This window comes from Mustela nigripes, chromosome 18 (genome assembly GCF_022355385.1).
Source record: "Mustela nigripes isolate SB6536 chromosome 18, MUSNIG.SB6536, whole genome shotgun sequence".
Lineage (NCBI taxonomy): Eukaryota > Metazoa > Chordata > Mammalia > Carnivora > Mustelidae > Mustela > Mustela nigripes.
This window is the reverse complement of record NC_081574.1, coordinates 26,548,706-26,573,096: the sequence shown is the minus strand read 5'-3', so window position 1 is coordinate 26,573,096 and position 24,391 is coordinate 26,548,706. Positions and strand designations below refer to the sequence as shown.

The 24,391-nt window shown below is 44.8% G+C and overlaps 1 protein-coding gene across 7 annotated transcripts in view; it reads right to left on the bottom strand.

Annotated features, from left to right (window-relative positions):
* Positions 1-24,046, bottom strand: part of FAT1 (FAT atypical cadherin 1) — a 126,236-nt gene extending 102,190 nt beyond the window's left edge. For 4 of the 7 annotated variants that reach the window (XM_059384252.1, XM_059384256.1, XM_059384255.1 and 1 more), the window contains exons 1-2: positions 23,900-24,041; positions 6,628-9,910 (exon numbers count right to left, since the gene is read on the bottom strand). In XM_059384252.1, coding sequence (XP_059240235.1) covers positions 6,628-9,892 — 3,265 coding nt within the window. In that variant the 5' untranslated portion in view covers positions 9,893-9,910; positions 23,900-24,041. Of the gene's footprint in view, positions 1-6,627; positions 9,911-20,551; positions 20,624-21,113; positions 21,261-23,899 lie in introns of those variants that run through there. The other 3 variants (XR_009401112.1, XM_059384253.1, XM_059384254.1) reach the window with 3 other exon arrangements.
* Between the last annotated feature and the right edge of the window lie 345 nt (positions 24,047-24,391).

The following is a 24,391-nucleotide window of genomic DNA, read 5'->3' as shown; positions in this document are numbered from 1 at the left end:
GGGTGTGCGCGCAGACCATTACTCCTAAACCCAGCAACAGCACATTATCATCACATAATTCCTGCCAAGCCCTGATTTTCAATCTCACTGTGGCTAAGAAGTCAGTTTCTTTTCTGTTCAACTTCCTGAGGAAGAGAACAAAAAGAACAAGACAGGAGCCACTGCATAGGAGACAGGAGATGCCCACACCAAAGCCCCTCCGGCGACAAATCTGCGGACTCCGTCACGCGGCCTCCCCCCTGTCCCTGTTCCAGTCCCTGCTGCCAGACACTCTAGACACAGCCCCAGCAGCGGGAACAGGTCCCTCCACACACACCACACTCCTCAGGGCTGCCCAGCTGTTAGCCACTCTTACAGACTTTTTGGTCCCAACACTTGAGGTCATTAATAACATTCTTTGCATTCTATGTCCTGTTATGCCAGCAGGCTCTAAGAAAAAAGCCTAGGTCCTTGGCTGTATGCATGATACTCTACTTTAAGTTGGGAAAGCGTTTTGTTTTGTTTTAACTGGAGTAATTAAGATAATTAAAATATTCAGACTTCTGCCAGATCAGAAAGAAGCCCCGGAAACATCTGCCCTCTCACTGAGGTCAACAATAAGGTTAACCTGGATTGAGGGGTGCCTGGGTGGCTCAGTGGGTCGAGCCTCTGCCTTGGGCTCAGGTCATGCTCAGGGTCCTGGGATCGGGCCCCCGCATCGGGCTCTCTGCTCAGCGTGGGGCCTGCTTCTCCCTCCCTCTCTCTCTCTGTCTGCCTCCCTGCCTATTTGTGCTTTCTCTCTCTCTGTCAAATAAATAAATCAATCTTTAAAAAAAAAAAAGTTAGCCTGGATTGAAATTCCCTTCTGGTCCCACTATACAAATCTGTTCATTCTGTGTCCCCTAACCAAGGAGAGCCAGAGCCAGTCTCCAGATGGGTAATCCAGGAACCGAGCAGTAGCTAACACTCCCTCATGGTGTGAATGTAACCATGGACTCTTGTGCCTATTTCCCCTCCCATACTTCGTGAATGGTGATATCTTGTTGCAACAGCTGTATTTCCATATTAATTCTTCCCATGTCTTTTCACCGAAATGTAAATTTCAATTCTGAAACCACAATTGGGATTCTAAGAGCAACATGGCATTAGTAAGTTTAGAAACTTGTAAGTTTAGAAAATTGCTCTTATCTTAATGAAAAACATGGTCTCCCTAAATAAGTAGAGAAGTACAAGTGGAAAAGGGCAACACTCTTACTGGGATGCATTATACTAACAGCCAAAAACTGTACCAAAGTACTCTAGACCAATGAAAACATACTTAAGGCAACTTATTACAATACATACATCAGGGGACTAGACCCCAATTACCAACAATTAAAAAAAAGAAATCTTTTGGCCAAGCATGTTTCTAGACATTACCTTACGTTAAAGGCTAACAAGAAGCTGCACCATTTTACTGATGCTCAAGTAATAGTTAACTTGATGTGTACCTATCGGCCAGGAACACCAAGGTGAATTTATTCCCTAAATCTGCAAGAGGGATCCTCCAGATTCTGTTCTGCTCAACTCTAAAACTGACAACAAAACAACTGGGCACATACGTGAACTGAAAATGGGGGTGAATGCTGAGAAGCAAAAAGTCAGACAAATAAAAATCTAAATGTGAAATTACACATGCTTCAGCGATCTTCCACTAACATTTGTTAAATCTGCTTTATGACCAGCCCTGTAGATTTTTCAGGAGACAAAGGGAGGGGGTGATTTTAATAAGAGCCCTGGAGATTGGCTCTCTAACATGACCTATTTCCCAAAATCGTTTTCACCGAACCTCCAAACCCAAGACAGACGAGCCATCATGTGGGCACGGATTTGTCAGGACAGTTCACCAACATCCAGAGGCCACTCCAGGGAAAGCATGTGACACAGTGAGAGATTATCAGAGGAGTCAAATGACAATCACCCCCACACAGGGATTCCATTCACCTCCTTGCAAAGCCAATTAGCAAAATATGTACAAAATGCAGAGCTAACAGGACTGTACATTTGCCTACATATTTTAGATAGTTCATAGAATTTCTAGTTAAAAAACTACTTTTCAGGGGATGTTTCAAATTTAAGTTTTTTTTTTTTTAAAGAACAGGACCATAAAAATAGTAAGAACTAAATTCAGATTGCTAATTATATTCTCTGTTCTATGAAAAGGATGCAAATGATACACCTATTTGACAATGCTGAAATAGGTCCAATACCCAGAAAACTTACTTATATTACTCAACCAACACTATAGTTTAAAGTTAAATCAAAGGCAAAAAGCAAACAGTTAAGTGGGCAAGTTCATGGTCCTGCACAGGCCCTTCCTTGGCAATTAGCCCAGTATAACATGTTACACTAGAAAACAAAGTAACAGCATGAAAGAAACAGGCAATGAACAACTTCTGAAGTTCTAGAAAGGTGTTATTAAAGCTGACCTGAGCCAGGCCATCTTCAACTCATGCTAAATTTAGTCAACTCATGCTGACTTCACAGGACCCCCGCCTGTGTTCCTGAACTTCTACTTTTCTTCATCTGACGGGTACCTCTCCACAAGGAATTTGTTAGACAAACCCCCCCAAAAAAGAACATACCTAATTTTACCCCCCAAAAAGAACATACCTAATTTTACTATTTCTACTGCCCCAAACATATTGACTTTTCCTGAAAGAATTCTGTACCACGACGCCAACGGTCTTGCCAAGTATCTCTAAAATAACTTGGGCTGATAATTCTATTGCCAAAAACACATCTTACAATGTATAACAGGCCAATGTGTAAATACTACTCAATAATTTTGATTCAATTCCAGAAAAAGATAAACAATCTACTGTGTTATTAAGTACTTTTTTCTGTAAAGTCAAAGACTACACAACAGATGACCAAGAATTTCCAACTTCGCACCTTCAAATCTCAGTATTTATAGAGATACTCCACGGTTTCGTACATACTCACCAGCCCACCGCCCAGTCTCACTTCCTCCCCTCAGCCCCTCTAAGTAAGCTCTCACACTGCCATTCAGCTCTGAAAATTACTACAGATTTCAGAACACAGACCTGTTTGGTTGGTTGTTTCCCCTTTTTTCCTGGTTGTAAGAATATCCCAATCTCTTATTAAATTTTATAGGCAAAAAAAAAAATACTCATTTCTAAATGAGTCTTTAAAAAGCAACAAAAGTGGTGCCTGGGGTAGCTCAGTGGGTTAAGTGGCTAACTCTTGACTCCAGCTTGGGGAGCCCCACACCAGGCTCTGTGCTGAGCATGGAGCCCACCTGAGGTTCTCTCTCCCTCGCCCCTGTTCGTATATGTGCTCTTGATCTCTTTAAAAAATAATACATACACACATAAAAAGCAATGTAAAAATACTCTTTCCCCTTGAAAGAAAAAACCCAAAAAGCAGTGCTCACATAATTTAAGTCATCAGGTAATGTAAAGTAAAACTATGGTTCTATTTTCTGTCTCAACTTTTACTTATATCAATTCCTTTTAGGCTTTCAAGAGCAAAAAGGGAAAAGGGGGGGGGAAAAAAGGTAGGAATAATGGTCCTTGGGAAATTCACAAACATAGTCATTGTTTCAGCTGCAGTTCTTAAATTTTGGATATTCTCGCATGTACCTGAAAATTCAAGTTAATATTGGATAGTATGAAAAAATATATATATATGTATATATATATATATATATATATGTATATACACACACACACACACACACACACACAAATTTCTCTTTAGGTGAGTGACTAAAAGAAAACAGCATAACCAACAGCCATCAGTTAAACTATTATTTAAAAATCTGGCTCTAGTAGCCATCTTCTGTCCCCAGGGGTGAGCACCTCATCTCAGCTGGGCCACTGGAGACCCACACTGAGCACCAACCCTACTCCCCTGTCCCTGTGTCATCCCCCCGACCCTGCCCCCGCAGTCCCACCTCTGCTCCAACAAGATGAGAGACGTGATGGTGAACCAGGAGAAGCTGTGCATCGGTGGGAGAAGACATGCTCGTCAAAAGAAGGTGGTTCACAGAACAGCTACAGCAGACGATTAAAAAAAAAAACCTTCCATTTTGCTTGAAGAAGTTAGAGGGAAACACGACTTCCAGTATGAAAGGAGGGACTGCGCTCAGAAATCGAGGAGCAGGGATGCGGCAGGCCTCCCCAGCAGAAAACACTCGCTGTGTCCACGCTGATACATAGCCAAGACAGAAACACGACCCAGCATCTCAAAGCAACTAGGTGTAGATGGTCTGACCAGTCCAAGAAGACGGGCAGCCGCTCTGCCCACACAACCTGCAGATAGCAAAGCCCCACTTACTGCTGGAGACCAGGGTAACAGGGACATTCCAGATCGTGTGCCAGTTAAGAACAAAGCAAAGTGAAAGGAGTCAACTTCTAAAGAAGACAGAACCTGAAGAAGTTACTGACAGTGGCTATCCTGTATGAGCACTCCTTTTTAAAATGTGGTTCTGGGGTCCGATAAAATCTAGAGCCCAGTATTTTTAAGTCCAAGCCCCATGGACACTGCAGCTCTTGTCAGTTTTTGCTTAGACACAATTCATTCTTTGCAGCTAATTATGCTGAAGAAGCTGGGAATAATGTTTGAAACAGGCTAATAAAATTCTTTGCCTAGTATACAGTTTTATTTTTTAGGCCATGGACACTAATTTGTACACAAAAGCAAAGTGGTTTATAGAAAGCTAATCATTGCCCCAACATACAGCTGACAATCTCATGGAATCTGATTATACTGCCATTTATAATCTTTAATGTAAAAAAAAAAAAATGTGGTGTTTTATACATTACACTGAAATTTAAAGTTAAAAAAAAAAAGAAAAAGTAAATCTCTAGAAACTAAAAGAATAAGTAAAAAATGAAAAATAAATAAAAATCTGGTATTTTTGAAGAGTGGCATATAATCCATAGATACAGTTAACACAGGTGAGTGGTATATGACTCATTAGAAAAAGAATCCCTTTAATAAGCAAAAGTACATTAAAATATAATAGCCTCTAAAATAACTGATTTCTAGGATAATTACATGCTTCTTGTACTTTATACATATTAGATGTACACATGGTTGGTGGGGTGGGTGTTAAGAATAGAATTAACTTATGGTATTACTGAATATAAACTTGAATTTTCAGTGTATTAAGAACAGCATCTTTTTTAGAATGGATATGTTCACAAAGGAAACATCAAGGAGATTAATAAACTGAACTCCATCTAGGGCAGTTCACCTAGCACTGTGATTACTACCCAGTTTCCTTCTATTTCCACTATCATTCTCAGAGGACGTTCAAAGCCAAAATAATCACTAATTTACTCATATGTCAGTTTAACACTTAACGAGCAGTTTCTACATGCCTGGTACTTCTTGCTAGGGCTAAGGACAGAAAACACAGGCGCTAAAAGCCTCTCCTGGAAGGTGGTACGGGGCTGATTGTGTCCCCCCAAATTCATGCATTCAAGTCCCAATTCCCAGTACCTCAGAATGTGATTTGGAGAAAAGAACTTAAAAGAGAGAAATAAAATGAGGTCATCAGGTGGTCCCTAATCCAACGGGACTGGTGTCCTATAGGAGATCAGGACCCAGACACACACAGGGAAGACAGAGAGAGAAGACAAGCCAAGGAGAAAGACTCCAAGAAAACCATGCCCACACCTCCAAATCCGACTTCTAGCCTCCCGAACTGCGACAACCACCAGTGTCTGTGGTTTAAGCCACCCCATCTGTGCACTCTGCTATGGCAAGCCCTCTCCCTCAGGGAGACGGACCCATAACTCCAGTGTCTTGTGAAAAGCAGCTACATTAGAGATCTGCACAAAGTACGAAACAATACACACTCTAGCCTATACTGGCTATCTTGGATATTCTGGTTTTAGGCTCTTACTCCAGGTGGAAGAGTCCCATAACAAAGCATTCCTACCATCTCTAAGACGCAAACAGACTCTAACACATGCTGGGCAGACTTCACACGTTATTTTACTTTATCACCCATTCATCTTGCAGCCATTTTGAGTGTCCCCATCTCAGAGAAGACGTCCGTCGCAGTTAGATAACTAACTTGTCAAGATCACCCTGAAAAGAGCCAAGTTCCCTCCATGCAACACAGCCCTGCTCTGCTTCTGATCCTCAAAAAAAACCTGGAGGACCTCCTAAGGATAGCAGCCCGCATCATGGAAGTTTCAGCAGAGCCTGCTCTGTGCACTGCGTTGTCTCTTAGGGGTACAGTAATCTCTGAGAGGTGTGCTAGGTAGTGCGAGGAGCTGTTTTAAGTCTGCAAAGAGTCTGGAAGGGTTTCTCAAAGTTACAGCAAAACCACAACCATGCCTCTGATAATACAGAACACAAACTAAAAGATCAGTATCAGTGGTGATGATGACAATTTTCTCCTGGTTTCTTTTTGTTTTTTCTTTCATTTTTTTGTTTGTTTGTTTGACTCATTTTACGCCACGTCATTCAGGTTCCTTAATTCCAAACTCAATGCTTACTACACAGAGAGACACCTATAAAAGGACAAAAAGCATGCAGTGTGTACGCTGACAGAGGTCAACGGTAAAGCAGCTAGCACCGGGCAGAAATTTCCTTTAGGAAAACCAGAGCAGTAAGAACGTTATTTACCTGTTTCTTCATCTATTTTGAAAACACCAACACCAGAACCATCTCTAATCGAATAGCGGATCTCCCCATCTCGTCCTGTGTCCTCATCATGAGCAGATACTGTCAATATGGAGGAGCCAATAGGGACATCTTCTTTCACAACACCCTTTTCCACGAAGCTGGAAAACACTGGTGGGTGTAAGTTCTCGTTCACATCAATGACCTCCACTTCAACATAGCAAGTGGAAGACAGAGAAACTGGCTTCCCTTTGTCTTTGGCCCTCACGGTGAGATTATACACTTGCTTCTTCTCAAAGTCCAAATGGTGAACAATTCTGACTGCTCCGCTGAGTTTATCCACATCAAAGTGTCCTTCTCCATGGTCCAGAAGACTGTATCTCACTTGACTAGACTGGCCTACGTCAGGATCATAGGCCTCCAACCACATGATTATGGTTCCTTCTGGAAGGTCCTCTCGAACTTTCACACGGTAATTAGGGGGGATGAATCTAGGTGGGTTGTCATTAACATCCTCTAATGATACCTTCAAAAGCACAGTGGAAAGCAACTGGGGCTCTTCCCGGGCTTGATCTCTGGCCTCAATCTTTAAGTAATGCACATGCTGTACTTCCCGATCCAAAGGGTACACGATTTTAACAACTCCCGTCATGCTGTCAATGGAAAATTTATCTGTGTCTGTAAGAATAGAGTAGGTCACATGTCCATTGGGCCCTAAATCTTTATCTGTGGCTTCAACCTGGATGATTTCACTATTCAGCTCCCTGTCTTCGCTCACTTCAACAAAATAGCTCTCCTGCAAAAACTCTGGGGGATTATCATTGGCATCCAGAACTCTGATGTCTAGGAGACGCCACGCGGCCTTCTGTGGTATACCAAGGTCAGAGACTGTAATGTTCAGGGTGTACTTGTCTGTTGTTTCACGGTCAAGCGGTGATAAAATTTTTAGCATTCCAGTTTCCATGTCAATAATGAAGCAACTATCCTCATTTCCTCCAGAAATAGCATAGACCAGTTTTCCATTGAAGCCAGTGTCAAGGTCAGTAGCATTCATGAAAATTACGTTGGAACCCACTGGATGGTTTTCTTTTACTTCAATGCCAGTTGGAAGGGTACTTCTGAACTGAGGCGCATGCGCGTTGACAGAGTGGGAATCGAAGAAAATATCCTCGACCTCTCCCTGACTGTGTAACTTATTTGCCTGCAGGAGCTTCTCCGCCAGCATTTTGGCAACACCGGTCTCTTCACACTGCAAGTGCACTGGCTTGCGCCTGGCAGCCACGGTTAGGTTGATGTATAAAGGGGTGGCGAAATTTTCTCCATCTGTAGCTGTGATTCTCAGGCTCTGAAAGGACACCCTGGTCCCTACGCCATCCAGGAGCGACTGCTTCAGGGACAACACCCCAGAGTTGGGATTTAAGCTAAACAGATCTAGTTCATTTCCGGCTTCAATCTGATATTGGACCAACTGAAGTTCGTCGGCATCGATGGCGGAGACGGTGGTTATCTGCTCCCCAACACCTAGATCCCTGGGAATCGTCCCCTCACAGTTGATTTTCTCAAACAAGGGTGTGTTGTCATTCAAGTTATTCAGAGTCACCGTGGCAAGGACTTCAACTTCCCGGCGGTACGGCAAGCCCCAGTCTGATGCTCGGATCCTCAGAGTATAAACTCGAGGCATCAGTTCATAGTCCAAGTCTTCTGAAGTGCTCACAGCACCAGTGAAATGGTTAATGATAAACGGCACGTGATTTAAGTTGGCAATGCTGTAGGTCACATAGCCGTTCTCACCCTCGTCAGGGTCTACCGCACTCACGCTCAAGACCGTCGTCCCAATGGGCACATTCTCATCAAAAGAGGCTTTGTAAGCAGTCTGGGTAAATTCAGGGGGATTGCTATTCGCACTTAAGACTTTAACCAAGACCCTGGTGGAGGCTCTTCTGTCACTTGTTGTTACCTCGAGTTCAAAATGGGACGCCTGCTGTCTTTTAATTGGTTCTAAAATGGAAATGAGACCAGTGTTGTGATTTAAACTGAATTTAGCTTTTCCAGGTGTACTTTTAAAAACATACTTCAAATGAGAGTAACTAGGCGTGACTTTCACCATGACCACAGGTGTATTGGAAGGAGCAAATTCACTGATCTCCGCTCTATAAACATCTTTTTCAAACTTGACCGGGCCGGCTTTGAACTGCGGAGAAGTCACACGAATGACTTTTACGGAAGAGAACTGGGGAGGAGTCCCTTTATCTTTAGCCTGCAGTGTCAGATTATAGCCAAAAGGATGACTGTCCCAGTCGATGGCACCCACTGCTTTGACTTTATATTCTTTGCTCCCCGGGGAGGACCTCACTGTTCTAAACTGTTGAAGGAGGTCGCCGGCCACAATGCTTAAGGAAGCTATTTCCCCATTGGGACCCTGATCACAGTCCTCCACGGTCACGATGGCGTACGTTGGGTCCTTGTCCAGCTCTGACGGGGACAGCGTCACTGCAGTTATGACAGGGGCACACCCATTGGCCTGCTCCACGTGGACGGTCAGCTTGGCCATGCTGCTGATACCACTGCTTCCGTAGAGTTTCATCCCACGGTCCACAGCTAGAATCTCCATTTCATAAAGCCTGGTCTCTGCATAATCGAGTCTACCAGTTAAAACTACCACACCGCTGGTTGGGTGAATTGCAAACATGTCTGTTCGGTCTTTGAAACTGTAGTAAAACTCTCCATTGGTTCCTATGTCTGCATCTGTGGCGCTGACTCTTGCAATGCTGGTCCTTATAGCTGTGTTTTCAGGCAAGGAAACGCTGTAAGAGGTGGGTGAGAACAGAGGTCTCAAGTCATTTGTATCCAGCACTTGTACCCTGACCTTTGCTCGGGCTTCAGCGTTAGTATTTTTTTCAACCGCTTTGACTATGAGGGTGTAATGGTCTTTCACTTCTCTATTCAGAATAGCTGTATTTCCTCCTTTGGTCCTTATTCTTAAAAAGCAAAAGTCTCCAAGAATGTACTCTTCAGCTTTGAAAAGGTTTTCGTTGTCTCCGGAGACAATTTTGTACCGTAACTCCCATGATGGATTTGTAAGGTAAATACCCATCTTCACAGGATGCCCCACATAGGTTTTCGCTGCCGAGTTCTCGTGCACCGTGACATTGTACTGGAAATGTGTAAACTGGAGAGGCATCTGGGCAAATGTTTGGCTTCCGTCACCATCTTCAAAATGCTGGAGGAGGAGGAGGAGAAGCGGAAGCAAGACCAGGGGTCTCCCCATCGCTTAACCCTCAGGAACCTAAAACAGAACAAAGAAGTAAGAATCAAGACCTCAAAGAAATGAAACAATGTAAATCTGTTCTGTTAGTTTGTCTGGGAACTTACATCTTAATAAAGTATTGTACATCTGTATGAAATGTAAATAAATGTAATAGTTATTAGGTTTTTCACTGTTTTCCAGGTATCGATACCTCTAACATGTCTGGAATTACTAGGTTTAGGACAATATTTTTCTCATACTTTGATGACTCAAGTTAAAGAATTGTAAGGAGCGTCAAAGACTGCCAACTGTTAACAACTAAGTTGTATTCTGATATTTAAATCTTCAAGACAAATATAACCAATTGTTAACAAAGGGAGACATCAAACATTTTTTAGGTTTACTCATACACAATAAATTTAATGCCCCAAAGCTCACAAATTTAATGCCCCTATAGTACCCTAAGCTCAAGAAGCTTTGAACAATTTAGAACAAAAACTCTAAAAGGTGGTTTCCTATGACCTCCCATAATGACATAATGTAATCTCCTTTCAAAATTTATCCTGAAATTATTTCTTTATAAGAGTAATTAAGTTCACTCCCTACAAAATTTAAGGGTTTATTGTCTTGCTTAGCACTACATTAACTACTTAAGGATATTAGAATAATTATAAAATAATTACATCGTTTTGATACTGAGGTCACTTCTAAAACAACATGAGTCAAAAAAAGAGTCCACTTACAAATGGGAAACCAGCAGCTTAATGTCAAAGAGAACTTTTCCTAAGTCAGCAAAGCAAATTTCACCAACCACGTCAATGTTTTCTCACCAATGCTGTCAACGACCAGTGTTCACTACTGAATACCAGACATGCACATATGCACACAGCTAAAGCATCTAAGCTAAACACATGGAGAGGGCCCAATCAAGGCAGCAAGAAGGCAGGCGCTGTAGGCAGGCGCTCTTCCATCCCAGAGGGTGAGGTGGAAGGCAAGGAGGCATTTGAGACAGGACTGCCTTTAACGCAGGAAGGTAGGAACGCCACTGGGCTGGCCTACTGGGTGGGCAGAACAATTATTTTCAGACTGACTGCTCCTCTACATGCCAACAAATTCACCTTGCAAATCAAGGGAGCCTCACAAAACATCCCAGTACTCAGCAGAGGGCAAGACTGCACCTTGGTGAAGGAACTCTCAGATGAAGATGCACGGAATGGGAGCCCCACCCAAACGTGAAAGCACCCGGGGACTGGAGTGCGGGTTCAAAGGCCAGCTGAAATTAGCACAGCACCATTAATTTACAGTATCTTAACTGCACCACTGCCAACTTTGCCCCATTAGTCATTTTAGGAGGAGGAAAAAAAAGAAGCCCTGATATGCGCAAAGCAGTAAGAAGCTTCACTGATACTGAATTACGCTGCAGCTGGGCACCCTACCTTGTTCTTTAGCTGTCCTGCCATATCCTCGGCCAATAAAGTCAGGAGATTACATAGATTTTTGGCTTCCAGGAGAACAATCATCATTTAAACCAAGTATGAAAACGATATTCTCCCCAATCTCTTCAACTGGTCAACAGTTCTAATATCCAGGGAAATTTGAATTATGTAATGATCCAATGATGTTATCAAAACAAGGGAAAACTTCAACTTAATCTACAGGTATTGGGAATCTGCTATCATGTAAAGTACGTGGAACTAAAGGTCATTTCCTGATCCTGAGGCATTTACAAACTAGGAACAATATGTGTGTGTGCGTGTATATATGTGTATATAAATATATGTATAGAAAATGCTTTGGGAAACACTTAAAAAGCTGATGTTTAACAAGCACTGTCTTTTGTTATACAAGATCTAATACTGCTATCTACTTTACAACAAGGTATTATGCCAGGATTCTACTGTAAACAATTATTTTTGCTATATTCTACATATAAAATATTATACAGCCATTAAAAGGAGTAAGACAGCACTCTACATGTTGCTCTATGGAGACCATCCAGATATGTTAACTGGCAAAATGAAACCGACCCCATTTATGTTTGTAAAAAGGGAGAGGAGATGAATTGTGTGTGTAAGACATGAATGCGCTGAAAAATGAACAGAAAAATTCTGGACGGATAAAAAATAAACTGTCAACAGTGGTAACTTCTGGAGAATGGGCAGCTGAGGGGGAATGTTCATGCTCCACTTTCACTCTTCTATCTGAATTTTTTTAGCTCATGTCCATGGTGTCTGTATCAATCATTTACTCCCCTCACCAATTCCTTGATTCATTCAGCAACTATGTAATGAACACCTGCTATGGGCTAGGAGTAGTTCTGGATGCTGGGGATACAAAAGTGAGCCAAACTGGCCACAAAGCCTCATGGAAGACAGGTTTCCTGGTGAGAAACAAGCAGAGAGTATATCACATGCTGATGAGGAGGCAGGAAGCAGGAAAACAAAGAAGGGCAAGCAACGTGGTCAGGAACCTGAAGGGAAAGAGAAAACCCTAGATTCAAAAGGCCCAGGATGCATTTTAGGATGTTTAGTATTATCCTGGTTTCTACCCGACTAAAAGCCTGTTGGATCTCGTCCATCTCACTCCACACTCCATCTCACTGCGAAAAAAGTTTCTAGACACGGCCAATGTTCCTTGGGGCTCCAAATCACCTCCAGCAGAGAAGCAGGAGTTAGAGAAACAGCAGAGACCACTGCGACTGGGGCACATTGGTTGGGGGCTGGGCAGTAAGGGAGATTTTTTTTTTTTTCTAAAAATTTTTAATTTTAGAAGCATTTTTAGGTTTGCAGAAAAGTTACAAAGATAGTTTCCCCTATCGTTAACATCTCACATTATTACGGTACACTAGTCACAACTAGTGTTGTGTGTACACTAGTCACAACTAGTGAACTAGTACTGATACACTATTATTAGCCAGTTAGAAAACCACTGCACTAATAGAAGTGACAGGCCTTGGTGGCTTAGCCTAGAAATGCCAATACTAGAGGTGAGGAGCAGCAGTTAAATTCTGGATGAATAGGAGCGACGGGGTGGGGGGCAGGGGAGGGAGCAAGAGGAGAGAGAGGGGACAAGGGAGACAGGTACCAAGATTCCAAGGACTGGGTGCTGAGCATGGAGAAAGGAGCTGCCAGGCCCTCCGAGAGGCACAGGATCTAGTGATTAAGATCAGGAGTTCAGTCCTGGAAAGTTAAAGTGGAAATGCCCACTGTTACCCAACTAATGATTTCAAGTGGGCAGGGAGATGTGTGGGAGAGGTCCAGCCTGGAGACAAAAATTTGAGAGTTGCCTGAAAATACAGAAGATGCTATTTAAAACCCAAAACTGAATCAGATCACCCAGGGAGAGAGCACAGATGGGGAAGCAAAGAAAACCAAGCCCTGATGCTCCCCAAGATGTGGAGGACAGAGGAGAAGTACCAGCACAGCAGACGGGCCACAGTCGCTGACGTAGTAGGAAACGGCGGCACGGTGAAGACAGGACAGGTCCAACAGTCTCTGAAGAGCTGAAGCCCAACATCACAACTTGGAAATGACCCATCAACACTGGCTGGCCCCACGCTGCTGCCTGACCCCAGATGCCTTCTCAGCCAGTAACCCCCACCCAAGGGGAGACCCAACACATCACTTCACTGATTCTGTCCTCCCTCCACGGCCGCTCAGCCACTCGGGCTACGCCCGCACCACTCCACTCTCACAGCCCCTTTCCTGAGCCTGGACCACCTTCCTCAACCCACCCACCAGCTCTCCTCAGGGACACCTCAAAGCCGAGGACACCTGATGGACCACACCCATCACAGAAACCTTTCCACCCCGGAACCAACTCACAGACCTGGCTGACAGAATGCCGCTGTGATTACAATCAATTGTTAAAGGCAATCCTTTGGGTCAGGAGAAGAAAAAATCCATTTTTAAGTACTCCTACTTACTGTTAACCTTTAATAACGTAACCCAGAACCATGAACTCAGGTTCTGCTATAAAATGCCACGACCCAAGAAATGGTGGCCGTTCCTCTGCGCCAAACAAATCACAAGGTTGAAGGGGAAAAGGAAAAAAACCCATAAAAAGATACTAGTATCATTTCATCTGAAAAGTACATTACCTAGAGTTCAGGCTCATGAAAACTACAATGATTTTAGCTGAAAACTATATTTTGATATTTGGAAAGTGATCATACTCCTTGAACTCAGTAAGTTAGCAGTTCTGCTATGCATTTTCCAAAGTGAAAACCAAGCGTGTTTACCTAGTTCAGCCCTTACAGAAAAGGACCTCAGGTCCACAGCTGAAAAATCTTTAGCATAGATTTCTGAAAATCCATAAATAAGAGAGAAAGATCATTTTTCTAGTAGAAATCAGATATTAACATGCTCATATTTCTTCATTCAGGAGACCTTCACGTCAAGTATTCTGAGTCAATGACTGTGACGGCACGTTCTTCACAAAACAGAACACAGCCCGGGCGCTGAGAATGTAACTGCATCAATTCAAATACTTAGGTCTAAGCTGAAGATTCGTATGCTCCTGAGACAGGATTAGGCAGTTGCAGCACTACACATGCATAAATTCTATAAAATGCTGTACATTTATTACTTAGAGACCCCAATTCTTAATAGCCTGTTAGTCCTCCACACCATAGGGAAACAGTATCAATTCCACGCGTGGTGACAAAAATACACAAAAATATTCACACGAAGAACTCTGTGTTCTCCCTCCCCGTGCTCTCTCCCACACACTCCCATTTTGTATCAGCAGCAGTAAGAGCGTCACTGGAGTTGAACTTATTACGGAAATTCAGAGCTTAATGCTCAGTTTGAACAGTGTCACATTTTTAAAGTATTTTTGAAGATGTCTAAACTGCAGGGAAGATACCTACATTTTCAAAGAAAAATGTCACAAAGATGTCAAAGAGAACATGAAATGTAAGTGACTCTTGTTTTTTTTTAAAATATAATATATTAAATAAACATTTAATGGCCTCTAAAATCATTTAATAAGAGTCAGAAAAAAGACTGTATCCTAATAAGGAAGTCTGTTAATACAGCTATGACCAATGTGCAGCTTCATAACAGAGACAAGAGAAAAAAAAAATCCTTTTCCTAATAAATTATAATAGCCATGAACAGAACTCTTAAAAGTTTTTATTGTTATACTGAAAAAATTAATGGGTGGGTCCTTTATTTTCTAGGTGCATACCAGATTTTTTTAAGCCTTGTTAAGGCATCTGTCAGTAACAATGGGGGTGGAGGGCCCAGCTATGATGCAGAACAGAAGAGCAGCCTTAGGCTCGGTATGTGTCACTTAACTGCTTCTGGTAATTCTTCATGTTGTTAGTTCTGATTGGAGCTGCAATAAGCCTGATTACTCTCTCAAAGACATGATTTAGATATTGCCTTCAAACGATCAACAACTGATTCCCATCTACCTCTGAGCAGTCTCCAAACTACTAATACTGACAGCTGAGAACCCCAAGTCTCTCCCCTCAGCACCTCAGAACTCTTCTTCAGGACTTAAAACCTTAAGAAAGTTAGAGACCTCCTAATGTTTACGTAGCCTCCAAATAAAATCTGCTCCGTGATTTACCTCCTGTATGAATCTATAAGCCACGTCTACGGGTATCTCAAGAGGATGGTCTCTGGCTGTTCCTAACTACTGTGTCATAAAAGAAGTCAGGAGAACGCCGGTGGCATACACATTTCTGGCTGCTCGAGGGATGCCTCGCTCTTCACTTCTCTCCTCTTTCTACAGACATGACGTGACCACTACCTGTTACTCACCTCCAACCACTTTCTCCTCACCCACGCTCCAGGGTTGCTCAGAGAGGCTCCATAAACAGAGTTTACCCCCTGTGATTTAGATCATTTCACCTAATGTATTTTTTTCTGCAAACAGGAATCACGTAAATGTCACATTGTCAGGGTAGCCAGTAATTAACACTGGCCACTTCCTTGACTCCCAAATTAGTAAAGTTTACTGGCCAAATTATAATTAGAGTTATTTTCAGAGGTATGTACAGGCATTTCACTAAATAGATCAGGAATGTGAATAGTTCCCTGTATGGTAAGAAAATGCAAAATCTGCGGGGAAGAGTCCCTCCTATTCTTCTCCTTAAAATGCTCTCTTCCCCTATTCTCCCTTCTTCCCACCTCTTAGCAAAGATGGGATCCACCCCAGCTACAAATAAAGACACCCTGTAAGGCCAAAACATTCTGCCTTTTCTGAAGCTCCTCTCTAAATGATCACTCCCTCTCAAGCATCACACTGAAACAAGTGCCGTTCTCAAAAGGCCCCTTTGTATACACACACACCCCTTCGTCCCTTCTGGAAAATAAACTTCATTCAAACCTTCCCCTCCTTCAAACTCACACCTTGGGTTTCACTTTCTTGTTCAGAGGAAGTTCTAAAACTGAACGGGCTCTGGGCTACCTTGACTTCTGCCTCCTGTAAAGACCATTTCTCCCCCTCAATGCTCTCCAGGGCCTCACAAACAGCTTCTCCTGGTGTCACAAGCCAATGGCAAATCAGATGCCCTTTTCTCAGCACTCGCTGACTCAAGGTCACACAACTCACACCCTCCCTGATACCACGGTGTCCTTCATGCGTCACAGACGACCTAAAACATGGCAATCCGCAGCACAACACGTGAATGACACTATGTTGTCCTGATTCTCTTCAACACTCTTTTGCCTTCAAGTTTGTCATTATAAACTTGTCCTTCCAACTGTTGGCACAAGGTATTATCCTCAAAGACCTCACCCACTACCTCACTTTGGAATCCCACATTCCAGCCTTACCTCCCTTAAGAGCAGGAACACCTTCCTGAGATACCATCAGACCTGCGGGGACCGAGCCTTTCACCCACTCCCAATTGCAAAACACCAGCCACTGCACTATTTCTACGCCAGCGAAGAGTTTCACCACTTCCCAAACCACTCAGGCTTGCAACCGAAGAAATCAAGAAAAAACAGGCTGGCAGACATTAAAAACTGTGATCTTGCCCAGGCTTTGTCCCTAACCAACTCTGTGGGTTGAAGGAAGTTACCTAATCCTTGGATTCCATTTCTCTATTCGCAAAGCTAGAGATTGTACTAAAATCTTCACAGCCTCCTCCCTCCAGGGAGATACTTCTCACCTCCCCACCCCGCCCCGACCACTTCCCTCTGTCTCGCCCAGGCACTCTCATTGTCTGTCTTGTCTCTCTCTCTCTCTCTCACTCACACACACACACACCCCTTTTATTTCTAACTACCAAACCTTCCTATCTAAAGTTATCGAGACTGGACTTTCCTCCCTCAATTTCTGAAAACTGTTCCCTTTCTATTTCTGCTGCTGCCTCCTAGTTCTTGTATTTGCTCAGGCACAGCATTTCCTAGCTTCCCAGTATTCCAACTTTCTGGCCCCCGTACTACTTGGCCTATCAACCACAATCTCACAAAAACTTCTTTGCGACATTAGTCCCTAGTCTACGAATACTCAGTGTTTCCTCTTAGCCTGCTTATTAAGTGTATTCTTCTTAGCCTTGTATTAAAGACCTCTGATAATTTTACTTCTACCTATTTAACTAATTGAATCTCAAATTAGCTTACTTTCTATTTCAAACCAAAAAGGCAGACTTCCCACAGGCTGGGAACAACCAAGCTGTCCAGAGCACATGACACCACCTGGTGGTGAGGGTTCTCAACTTAAAAAATCTCCACCCCACCTTCTTATATAAAAGATAAACTAATCATTGTTTTTTTCTGCCCTTTATCCCTCACATTTAGTTATTGTCACCTGTCTTCTACATTTCTTTCTTTCCTTCCCTTTTAACGCCTGCTCCATTAAAAAAAACTATCCCTCCTGTCTATAAAACAACGTAAGCCCAAATCATAGATTTTCTATTTTCTCCTTGTGCCAAAAAAAAGAAAACAAAAAAAGTATAAGTCATAAATCATATAAAAACAGAATCGAAGAGACATCTATAATCCACCAACCCTTTTCCTAACAATAACAAATCATGTCACAACTAGGGTTTCTAAGATCTGCTTTGCACGTGTCATTTAGAGTCCTTGCATTATTCCCTTCTGATTCACTCTTCCCCCAGAACTCACCCTAATATCAACCTCTCCGTCCCTGCCCAGCTCACCAAGATGCTCGGATGAACTACCGTGTTTTTATCACAGTGGATATAACCAACTGCTTATTTGTCCTTCTCCCCCACAGGACTGTAAGCTCTGTGAGGGCAGAAAATGTGATCTGTTCACCCTGTATCCTGTGTCTGGCCCAGTGTTTGGCACAGAGGAGATCCGCAGTTGCTGAGTTCATAAATGCATGGAGACTGGGAGGCAGGGGTCTAGTAGGGGACGGAAGGGAAGGAGGGATAACATGGGAAAATGCACATCCATCCTTCTGAAAATCCTGGTGCAACCACCACCAGGCCAGTAACAGCAGTGCAGATGGCTGCCCCAGAGATGGCTCTGATTTCTAGCAGCTGAGAAAGAGGTCACCACCCACCTCAGAATGCTTCCAAACCTGCTATAGCAGATGCCAGATCAGTTTCTGCGATGCAGAGCTTATCCTGAAACTCTCTGCTTGAATAGTCTATGAAGGGGAAGGTTTCTATTCTGCCTCATTTTCCTAAATAGTTCACAAAAAGACACTGAACTATAGATATATATCCACACATAAAATAACCTTTTGGGATTAAACAAGAATTTGGGCAATACATTTAAATCTGGGACTTAAAGAAAGGTAAGCTTTTTTTAAAAAAATGTTTAAAATGTGAAATATACAGATTCTTCCTCTGATGGACTACATTTGAAATCAGAAGACAAAATAGCAATGTACAGATCTTAAACGAATAACCTGGATCACTCATTTCAAAAACTCCTTTTCAGTGCCTAAGGAAAAACTAACACTTGCAAATTGACCAATTAAGTGAGACAAAAAAAAAAAAAAAAAGTTTGGCTTCACCATTTATACAATTGGTCAAAAGAAAGCTTACCTACTGCAATTTCCCACTCATAAAGATTAAACAGACACCTAGCCTTACGGCTTCCTGTTATTAAGTCAGATCCTTTAGGCCACAAATTAGGCCACTGAGACAACATTTAATGCAACAATAATGCACTAATTTGATTCAGTTTACTGAGTCTATGTAAAATCAGCCAAACTGGGGTGGAAAACAGGTGGTGGCAGACTTGACAGTGAGGTTAAATGACCGTTAAGATCCCTTTCACTTCTAACATTCAAAGAAATAACTGCTTCAGCGGTGGCTCAAAAGCTAAGTCTACAGAGATACACAAGAGAGGCAGGGAGCAAGGGACGGAAAACAGTATTAGTTTACACATAATTTTCAGATTCCCCTTTGGCACCTGTCCACAACATGGATTAAGTGATCTATTAACATGATGATAACCCACTGGGGGAACTTCTAGTGACTAATTAAAAGATACGAGGAATATACAGGTGGCCTGAATGCTTTTATTAAGTCCTTTAACAATCCTGCTTCCGCTCAGAGTCACAAAAGAATGTGGCTCATTTAAGATGTTCCTTTTTAAAGAAATGGGTACACAAATGCATACTGTATTCAAGTCAAACCTTACTCTGAGCTTGTTAAATGCCATGTTTAGCTTAATGAGAGTTACGTCAACTGTTGTTCTTTTAAAAATTATGCAATACTTTAAATATTTTTAAATCCATCTTAAGGTTTGATAGTACCATAAGAACAGAGGAATAATAATTCTAGTTGTGGAACCAGAGCCGTTCTTTTAAAACCCAAAGATAAAGCCAAATATATTTCATGTATATTAACCTCTGCAACTGCAGAAACACATTTTCATGAATAACTGTTAACAACTGGATACGGTGGATAACAACCACAACTCTAAAAATTGGAAAGAATACTACCATAACCTAGTTTTAACACGTGCACCTACCTATCTCCAACTATGGAACTCATGTCTGAACGGACCAAGCCTTAAGAAGCTGCCTTTATCAAAGATAAACAAATGAAGATCATTTGCCTTTTACATTTTTTCCCGATTTTAATATTCATTGTAAATATCTAATAAAAAAGGAAAATAAAATCCACTCTACCAAGCACCAGAGTGGTTTAACAAAAGCCACTTAATGAAACCGTACTTCAAACACATACCAAAAAAAAAAAAAAAAAAAGCTTAAGTGCATAAAAAATGTTTTGAGTTTACTTTCCTAAAGCATACAATTGCGTCCTTGTTTTCAAAGCTCTGCAACTCACATCACTGGGAACAAAAAAAATCTCACGGAGACAACAGAAAGTTAGCTTCCTAGAAGAAAGCACTGCGAGTAAGGGAAAGCAGTGAAGAATGAGAATCCCTTCTTAAAAAAAAAAAAAAAAAAAAAAAAAAAACCTTACAAGTTTCTCTTCTAGGAAAAAAAAAAAAACAACAACAACTAAGAAGCAGCACACTTTTGCAAAGGTTAAGTCCCCGCAAGTTACCAATCGCACCTATTCTATCTACATTGAACCAGTTAGTACTTAACCCTCAGGGCAGCGATCCCTCGGGGCACAAAACATCTGAGAGAACTCCGGGACTCCATTTCAAAGATCCCATCTCTTTGGCTACCGGCCTCTCCTTTCATCTCACCTAAGCCGGGACTCTCCTAAATTGGAAGAATTAACCTAGGGGCGAGATCAGTTAAGCCATTAGCAGGCACCAGAGTTACCGGGGAGAGCGCGCGGGGCGCGACGGTGAAGTTTCCGAGCTCCAGGGCGCAGCGGAAGTCCTCGCCCTCCCGCCGCCCGGGAGCCCCGCGCCGCGGCCGCCGCTTTGATTTCCAGCAATGGCTCCAGCAGCGGACCCGCGCCGCCTCCGGGCCGCCGCCGCCACAGCCCGCAGCCGGCTCGCGGCGGCACTCGGGTAGGTAATTACCATTCGGCGCACGTTGCAAATTATCCCCCTCCCACCCCTCCGCGCCCACGTCCTCCCCGCCGCCGGAATCCCGAGCCCGTCCCGAACTTTCCAAGCCGGCAGGCGCCGCGGCACTGCACCACCTTCCCGCGGAGCTTGCTTTCATCCCTTCTCCCCGAGCGCCGTCCGGGGCTGGACAGCGAGGGAACAAGCACCCAAGGAGCCTAAAGTCCGCCACCCCGAAGCAGCAAGTTGCATGCCTCCTGGGCGCAGACGGCTCCGCCCCGGCCGCGCACCGGCAGCCCCGGTCACCCGGCCTCGCTGCGCCCCCCGGTCACCCGGCCCTCCAGCCCCAACTTCGTTTCTATCAAACTTACAGCAAAGTTGGCCCCAAGTGGCGGCGGCACTCTCGGGGACGCGCGTCTCGTCGCCTCAGCGCGCCCCCGAGCGGGAGCCGGGTCCTCCGGGGGCTTCGCTGGGCGGGCGGGTCCGCATGGTGGCGGCGGCCCTCCCTCGCTCCCCGCGCGCCCCGCTCCGAGGCCGCTGCTCGCCGTCCGCGCACCCGCTGCGCGGCCGCCCTGCTCGGCACCGGCGCTTCACGCGCCCGGCGCGGAATATATCCCTCCGCCCGCAGCCACGCCCGCGAGCGCCGGCGCTCGTTTCTCCCGCGCGGAAACTCGATCTGACTTTCCCTGGCGGCCAGACTCTGAGCTCGCGGGTCCCGGGCAGCGACTCCCCGCCGCGGGTCAGTGATCCCCTGCCGCTAGAGCGGCTCCCTCCTCCGAGGAGACAAGCGAGTGCCCAGGGTGCTCCTGCGACACTCCGAGGAACGCTGTGGGGCTTGCTGTAGTGCGGCCGTTGGTTATGGCTAGTACACAGATTTGTGCAGGGAATGAGTATGGAATATTTCCTGCTAGGAAAGGGGAAACAGTTTAGCTTTAAAGGGGGGGGGGGGCAGCTAAGGCTAATAAGGCTTCCCCCGGCCCCCTTTAGATTCTCTAGAACCTTCGGAGAATTCCTAAATCTGCATTTGAAAGCCTCTGTTCTGGGTCTACAATTGCTCGGTGGAATAAAATCTTCCAAAAGGTCTCAAAAGGAATGCAGCCGGATCGGATCTACTTCCTTCTTCGGTCTACACGAAGATCCAGGGAAAATGAAAGCGCTTCCTCCGCCACTTCATGGTGCAGAGCTAGTTAAATAACCTCCCCGACCCGGGTTCCGAACCCCAACGCCGGCCTCTTCCGGCAGACACCCCAAGACTCCCACGTCTGCGGGACAAAAGGCTGCTGTGTCGCCTCGTGCGCGTTCCCAGCCGGCAAGTCCACCGCACAAACTGTGAACCCAGTCTAACGTGGAACTACAAGTTCCCTAGGGAGAAGGGGAAGCCCCGGGCGCTGGACGCCCCCCCCCCCACCTCGGGGAAGCCCCTCTTCCAACCCACGCCAGAGCGAGCAGTCTGGGGTCCGGGGACTGTGGGCCCATCCTCAGCGCCGGCAAACCTCCAGACGCAGGCTCCGCACAGCTGAGCCTCGGCCGAAGCCCGGGGTGCCCCTAGGCATTGGAAAACAGCCCAGAGAAGAGGGCGGACATGACCTCGGAAAGTTTGTGGGACTCGAACATTTAACACTGTGAAGACAAAGAGATCTGATTTCCCCGTAACCGGTGGAGGGGGCTGCTGGGGGAGCTGCGAGGCAGATGCGGGCGGGTGAATCTAGGGTTAAAGAGAGAAATTGCTTGGTTCAAAGTTAATGCAGTCTCTTTTTAAACCATCCCAAAGAATGTGCTTGAAAAAATAAAGGTGTCCAGCAGGTAATGGCTGGGAAGCAAAGATAATGCCTGCAGAATGAATGTGCCGAGCCGTAGTACTAAGAGTATGTGGCGTATTCCCTGCGCATTATTTGGAATACATAAATCCACACACCCAGAAAACACCATTCTCCAAACCCTTGGCCATGGCCACAAATGCGCATAGTGCTCCTAGAGTTACAGGTCAATTTTATACTTCGAACACGTAGAAAATATGTGACCTGATCTCCGAGCTCTACCGGCTTGCGCCCCTTGCGCGCCTTGAATTCTAACTCTCAACAAATCAAGTCACACAAGAACGCCAACAGTTTGCAGGCGGAGGGAGGTAGAATTGGAAGGGAAAGAATAGTTAAAAAGTAAAAAAGACATCATCCCGTAACATAAAATCACAAGATGTCTTAAATGGCACAAAAGAACTCCTGAAAAAAAAAAAAAAAAAACTACCATTCATTAGTAAGTAAAAACCCTCACTCGAGCTAAAAACATCTGCTTGGGAATCCCGATTTTTCAGGCTCACTGCGAAACCTAACTGCCTGGAAGAAGTTGCACTTTTTCGCCACAGGAACAGCCGAGAGCCAGAGATGGAGATTTCAGACCCTAGCGCTGCCGCGTTTTTCTGCTCTTTTAGCCCTAACGAAATAGAGATGCCTTTATGCCACCATCGAATTACCTTCACAAGAAAGAAAAATGTAGTTCAAGCTCCACGTTTGTCCTTTCGGTCGTTGGCCCTCCCTAACCCTGTCCCCAAAGGCTTTTGGAAATTAGGGGAATAGGGGACGGTTCCAGAAAAAAAAAAAAAACAAAAAAACAAAAAAAAAAAAAAAACGCTTTCCTCGGGTACGGCCTCTCCAACCAGTCCACCCAAGCTAGTATTTGAAAATTAGATAGCGAACGGGCTGGGGTAGGTGGTGAGTGAAGGCTGGGAGCTCACGCCCACGTCCCTGGAGCGCCCGGCAGGTCCAAGTTCTCGGTCCGCGCGGAACCCAGCAGAGATCGCGCGCCTTGCCGGGTGCCCGGACTAGAGGGCGCTGCGCCACTGCAGATAGCGCGGCCCCAAGTTGCGCCCTCCCTGGGCACCATTTCTATAATAAGTTACATTCAAAATAATGCACAAACAGTATAGCTTTTCAAGTTCTTTTTGAACAGTGCTGTGCATGTATTTTATGAATTCCAAAACCTGTGCAGACTGATCTTTCCATTCCCGAGCCATGTACAACCAGAGGGGTGTGCAGCTCGCTAGGAAGAGCCTGTAGGATGCACACGCTTCCGTGCACTAGCTCAGGGCCAAACACCCCACGTAATTTCATTTACGTTTTAAACTTAAATACAAAAGGTTTACACTAAACGAAGAACTCACCAGTCCAGCCGCTCGAGTCCTTGGGTGCTGGCTTTAAAGACCTCGGCAGCTCCGTGATCCCCACGCAATTTGGGTATTTGTTAAAAGCCGTATCTGAAGTACCAACTTTGCCTCCCTCGGATCTTCAGCATGTCCCCAACGAGAGTGCGATCCGCCCGCGCTGCCGGGACCCAGGTGGCCACATCTCCGGAGGCTCCCGTCCTGGGTGGAAAGTTGAGCACTAAGAGGAGGCGAAATGAGAGTGCGCAGGGGCTACGGAAAAGGGCCGAGGAGAAGCCAAGTTTGTCAGGACATGTCCAGGCAGCAAGCCGCCCGAGTTTAGGAGTTGCGGCCGAGAACTGCGGCGGATCGCTGCCTTTTCCCCCACTCCCTCCCTCTTGGAGACGGTGGGGGAGGGGAGGTGACGTCAGCGCCCCGCCTCACCCCCCCGCCCCGCGGCGCGGACGGGATTCTCCTGCGGGGTCCGCCTCCCCGACAGTAGCTACGAGCGAG